Below are 5,693 nucleotides of genomic sequence, written 5' to 3'. Positions count from 1 at the left end.
CCTCTTCCTCTTGCCGCCACAGCCGTTGCGTTTAATCACAATTAGGTGTGACTGATGACGCGCGGACGCTGGCTCGGTTCGGTAGCGGACTTTGTTAGAGGACCTGCTTGTGGATTTGGGAGCACCTAAGACTGACTGCTTTTTAAGAAAGGAGGCGGAACCGAGCGAGCGGAAGGAGGGAAAATGTGCAGGCATCACACTGGCTTCCAATGTGGCTTCACCACGGCTGGACTCCACCTGGATGTGTACTTTGGATGTCTCCATGAAGGTGTGTGTTGGATGCCGTGGTGACCTGCTGGCGGTGCGACCCTCCACCAACCGTCTCATTTCTGTGTGGGGGAAAAAAGTGAACGTGGATGCGGTTTCCAGGTGCATTGAACGCATCATGAGCACAGAGAGAGTTGAAGAAGAGTGATGGAAGTGATGATGATGATGCGAGCAGGGATGTCTTTCTCTTAAAACACTCCACTGGAGGCCGACATCAGACACACACGCATGAGTGAGGGGTCACGCAAAAGGGACGACGACACCGGCCGGGACTTCTTGGAAGCCATCGCCGTGGCAACCCACTGAGACGGTCAGCCTGCAGACACTGATGTGACTGAGCTCTTTTCTTCATCAGGTAGCACCCCATCTTTACTGGGTGAGTACACACACACACACACACACACACACACACACACACACAGCTGTCAAATCATTAGGTACGCCTGCCTAATTAGGTAGGCCTCCTCAACAGCATCACACTCCCGCCAGTTCAAAACTTGGGAGCGACCAAGATTTTTGGAGCAAGTTGGTAAAAATAATCATAATTCGGTATAATCATGGATTGGATTTGATCTAGTGAAGTGAAGCCATTATTATTATTATTATTATTATTATTATTTAGTCCTCAGTCGCACCGGTGGTGGTAAACTACATCTGTAGTCACAGGCGTCCCTGGGTGGTCTGAATTTGTGCCTACGGCCTCTCCGACGTCATAAACATTCTCCAAACATTCATTCATGTTCATATGAATGCATATAGAAACATCAAATCATCCAGCCGCTTGTCTTCACCGGGGGAGGGGGGGGGGGGCTATGCTGGAGTCCCAGCTGACTTTGGGTGAGAGGCGGTGCACACCCTGGACCGGTCACCAAAAATGTAATTTTATTTCTGGCGGCACGGCAGTCTAGTGGTTAGCGCGCAGAGCTCACAGCTAGGAGACCAGGGTTCAATCCCACCCTCGGCCATCTCTGTGTGGAGTTTGCATGTTCTCCCCGTGCATGCGTGGGTTTTCTCTGGGTACTCCGGTTTCCTCCCACATTCCAAAAACATGCTAGGTTAGTCCATAGGTATGAATGTGAGTGTGAATGGTTGTTTGTCTATATGTGCCCTGTGATTGGCTGGCTACCAGTCCAGGGTGGACCAAAGACAGCTGGGATAGGAAAATGAATGAATGAATGAATGAATTTTATTTCTATGATGTGTCGCGAGTGGCAAATGGGCACCCTTTGGGCACCCTTTGGGCACCCTTTGGGCACCCTTTGGGCACCCCTGCAGTCGGTGCTTCAAAACAGCAGAGCCCCTCCTGTCATATAGAGGATCTTTGAGTCATATTTCATTTCTGACTACGTTAGCATGACGTGAACAACGGCATGGCGTGCCTGCATTAGCCGCTAAGTGTACATGCCAAAGCTAATGCTAGTTTGCTAGTTCTCATCAGTATTTATTTGCTACTTTTCCAGTCATTTTTTAGTTTGAAGCCATTATTATTATTATTATTATTTAGTCCTCAGTCGCACCGGTGGTGGTAAACTACATCTGTAGTCACAGGCGTCCTTGTGGTTAGCGCGCAGAGCTCACAGCTAGGAGACCAGGGTTCAATTCCACCCTCGGCCATCTCTGTGTGGAGTTTGCATGTTCTCCCCGGATCTTGTGCAAACTGGATCTTGTGATGGAAGAGCCGTGAGCTCAATATCCAAAGGTTGTTTGTGCAAATTAGTCTAATGGCCGTTAGAAAAGATGTGTGCACTTTTCCAAAGCTATTTGTGCTACATTCCAAGCTAAGCCAGTCAAAGCGATGGCTTCGCTACCCCACCGTTCATTTTGCTCGTTTTGCGGCGTGGTCACGCAAACTTGCAGAAAGATATGGATAAGATGAATCACATGACCTCATTCATCCATGGTGTCCTTTCAGCTGCCAAGTGCATGCCAGAGCAACAGATGGCGCTGTAATCTCGCATCAGAAAGACATTTGAAGTCAACCCAAAGCTGGAAGAAAGTCCTTTCCAGGAAAAGCTGAACTAAAACATTCATTCATTCATTTTCTACCGCTTTTCCTCATGAGGGTCGCGGGGGATGCTGGAGCCTATCCCAGCTGTCTTGGGGCAAGAGGCGGGGTACACCCTGGACTGGTGGCCAGCCAATCACAGGGCACATATAGACAAACAACCATTCACACTCACATTCATACCTATGGACAATTTGGAGTGGCCAATTAACCTAGCATGTTTTTGGAATGTGGGAGGAAACCGGAGTACCCGGAGAAAACCCACGCATGCACGGGGAGAACATGCAAACTCCACACAGAGATGGCCGAGGGTGGAATTGAATTCTAGTCTCCTAGTTGCGAGGCCTGTGCGCTAACCACTCATCCGCCGTGCCGCCCTGAGCTAAAACATGAAATATGATTTATGAGTTTGGAGCATGGAGACTTGCTTTGTTACAATTCTTCTTACATTCTGGTAAAATAATTTTCTTGGAAAATGATGACCTTTTTCTCCAAGAAGTAGATTTTTTTCTCGTAAAATTGCAAATGATAAAAATACGATGTTAGGTATCAGGACAAATAATGACTTTTCCAGCAGTTATTATTATATGAAAATATTAGACAGACATGATATCTTTTTTTGTAAATTAGTATTTGACCGTGCCCATTTGTCCTAATGACGACCAGAACTACTACTACTATCAGAAGAAGCAGAGTATAGGCTGGAGAACAAGGTGCACCGTAGTCGGGCACACGCTCCGAGCAACATGCAAAGTTGCAACAGGCTGTGAGCTTATTTATACAGAAGATGGATTCTTACATGTCTGACATGTCGACTGAGGAGCCAAGAATATACGTTGGCCATTCCACTCAGGCAGAATCCTTGGATGCTAAATTGTGCCACTCTTCATGCTACGTCAGCTCGAGTGCAGCACGGATGGAGGATGCGGATGATCCAAGTACGGATGTTCTCTGCCAAGAACACTAAAGCTCTGAACCTCTGTGAATGTTCTGGAACCAAAACCCTTCTGATCATAATCCATGAATGATGACGCCATCGTTGATGCGCTTCTTTTTAGCAGGGGAAACAACATATACATACAGATATACATCTTCTTTGACCTTCCTTTGCTTTTCGGACAAATGCCGACTGCTACTTGACCTCTGACCTCCCCAGCTGAGCTCCAACTTGAATGCACTCCAATCAGAAATGATGAAATGATCTATCAAAGGGATGCTATCAATTAATCATAGTAACAGCTTGGGGCAGAGCAGCAGCCATATTGACATTTAGGGCAGGAAAGGGCAACCGTGATGAGGTCTGCTCTTTAGAGTCCTCACATACATAGCATGACAGTCCACACATAATAGCATGAGAGTCCTCACATACATAGCATGACAGTCCACACATACATGGCATGAGAGTCCACACATACTACATATACATACATGATGGCAGGCAAGAAAACCATCCCAACAGCCAAAAAATACAGGAAATAAATGATCCTTTAGCTCTTTTTTGGAAAGTTTTACTCATTGAAGTGTAACCTGGATACCGAATCAAACCTAAAAATATGATAAATAAATATTTTACCCATTGAAGTGTAACTCATCTAACCTGAATACAGAATAAAACATACCAATCAAACCTAAAAATATGATAAATAAATATTTTACCCGGGGCGGCACGACGGTTGAGTGATTAGCGCGCAGACCTCACAGCTAGGAGACCAGGGTTCAATTCCACCCTCGGCCATCTTTGTGTGGCGTTTGCATGTTTTGTCCATAGGTATGAATGTGAGTGTGAATGGTTGTTTGTCTATATGTGCCCTGTGATTGGCTGGCCACCAGTCCAGGGTGTACCCCGCCTCTCGCCCCGAGACAGCTGGGATAGGCTCCAGCACCCTCTGCAACCCTTGTGAGGAAAAAGCGGTAATGAATGAATATTTGACCCATTGAAGTGTAACTCATCTAACCGGGATACAGAATAAAACATACCAAACAAACCGAAAAATAAATATTTTACAATAAAATACTTTTTTTTAAAAATAGCATTTCTTAGATTCAAGCGATATACAATGTAATAAACAAAACATTTTTAATAATATGACTCAAAAAAACCCATCTCAAATTGTATCTTAATCTTGTAACACTTTTATTTCTTAACCATTTTTTGCTGAGATGATTAGAATTAGTTATTCATCCAACTTCCTGTTTTTTTGTTAAAGGGGACCTATCATACTCATCGCATTGACTTGTGGGCTCCTATAGAGCAGCTTCACACTACACTGCTTTGTGCTTTCACACTGCTTTGTGTGAAAGCACAAAACGCTTTCTAGAGCTTCCAGACTCTGCGCCTCTTCCAGATGGATTTCCTGCCTTCCGCCCAAACAGTCTATTGTCTCATGTCGTCCACCCCCTGCCCTCCTCCCGCCGCGCCCACTCCGCTGCCATTGGTCACACTCCTGAGCGCTCCTGAGGACTTCGGGGTACATACTGTTGTTTGTTTACTGTTGTAGGGCAACTGCAGCTGACATCGTAACAACTTTTATAGGTCCGGAAAGACGACTAGCATCATAGGTCCCCATTAAAGTCGCTGTGTGCACGGGAGCGAGTCACTGGATTCAGGTTTTTCTTCAAGCTCTGGGTTTCTAGCCAGCGGCTTCGTGTTACTTAGCATCCAAAAGAGTGGATGTTCAGATCAGATGATCCTATCAGATGTTCCTATCAGATGTTCCTCTCAGATGTTCCTCTCAGTGAGTGTATTTCTATGACTTTGTGTGTGTGTGTGTGTGCCTCGTAGCTGCATGGACACATCGTCAAAGTCGTGGCTGCCACATCAGGGTCAGTTTGGGTTGGGTGGTCAAGTGGAGGTGTGCTGTGGCGGACCCGGCGTTTTGACCCCAAGTGAGTGCGTTCCAGCCCACACACACACACACACACACACACACACACAGGTCCAGGTATTCTATATGTATATATATATCCGTATATATATGTATATATATTCAGTATTTGCCTATTTATATTTTGATATTTTGGCGTGGGTTTGTGTGTGTGTGCAACTTGTTGTCTGTGCTGCTTTCGCTCAATCAATCTGGATTTTGTGTTGCTATGTTTGTGTTCAATTTTGGTGAGACTGTCCCACACTGATGTTCATCTTTGAGATTTTTTTCAAAATACTTTCAAAAAATTGTAAATATAAAAGGACGGCTGGACAGCCTCCACGTGAATATGTGAAGACGTGAAGATAAGATGCAAACAGTCCACTGGAATTGTTCAAGTCCAAGCTGGAACTATCAATGCTGAAAAGCCAGCATTCCAGGAAATGCTGCAAACGTTTACAGACAGCAGGAATAGGCTGTAAGAAAACACGTCACAAATATGCAACTTTACAGCGTGAAATAAATATTGCATTGTTATGATGTATTTATGAGTACAT

At 45.2% G+C, this 5,693-nt stretch overlaps 1 protein-coding gene across 3 annotated transcripts in view; it reads left to right on the top strand.

The window, feature by feature from the left end:
- Positions 1-5,693, top strand: part of syngap1a (synaptic Ras GTPase activating protein 1a) — a 30,928-nt gene continuing 25,235 nt past the window's right edge. For 2 of the 3 annotated variants that reach the window (XM_058047950.1, XM_058047949.1), the window contains exons 1-2: positions 1-643; positions 5,055-5,158. In XM_058047950.1, the coding sequence (XP_057903933.1) occupies positions 5,059-5,158 (100 nt within the window). In that variant the 5' untranslated portion in view covers positions 1-643; positions 5,055-5,058. The remainder of the gene's footprint in view (positions 644-5,054; positions 5,159-5,693) is intronic. The other variant, XM_058047951.1, reaches the window with a different exon arrangement.

This window comes from Doryrhamphus excisus, chromosome 14 (assembly GCF_030265055.1).
Source record: "Doryrhamphus excisus isolate RoL2022-K1 chromosome 14, RoL_Dexc_1.0, whole genome shotgun sequence".
NCBI lineage: Eukaryota > Metazoa > Chordata > Actinopteri > Syngnathiformes > Syngnathidae > Doryrhamphus > Doryrhamphus excisus.
The sequence above is the reverse complement of the archived record's forward strand: the minus strand, read 5'-3'. Positions and strand labels throughout refer to the sequence as shown.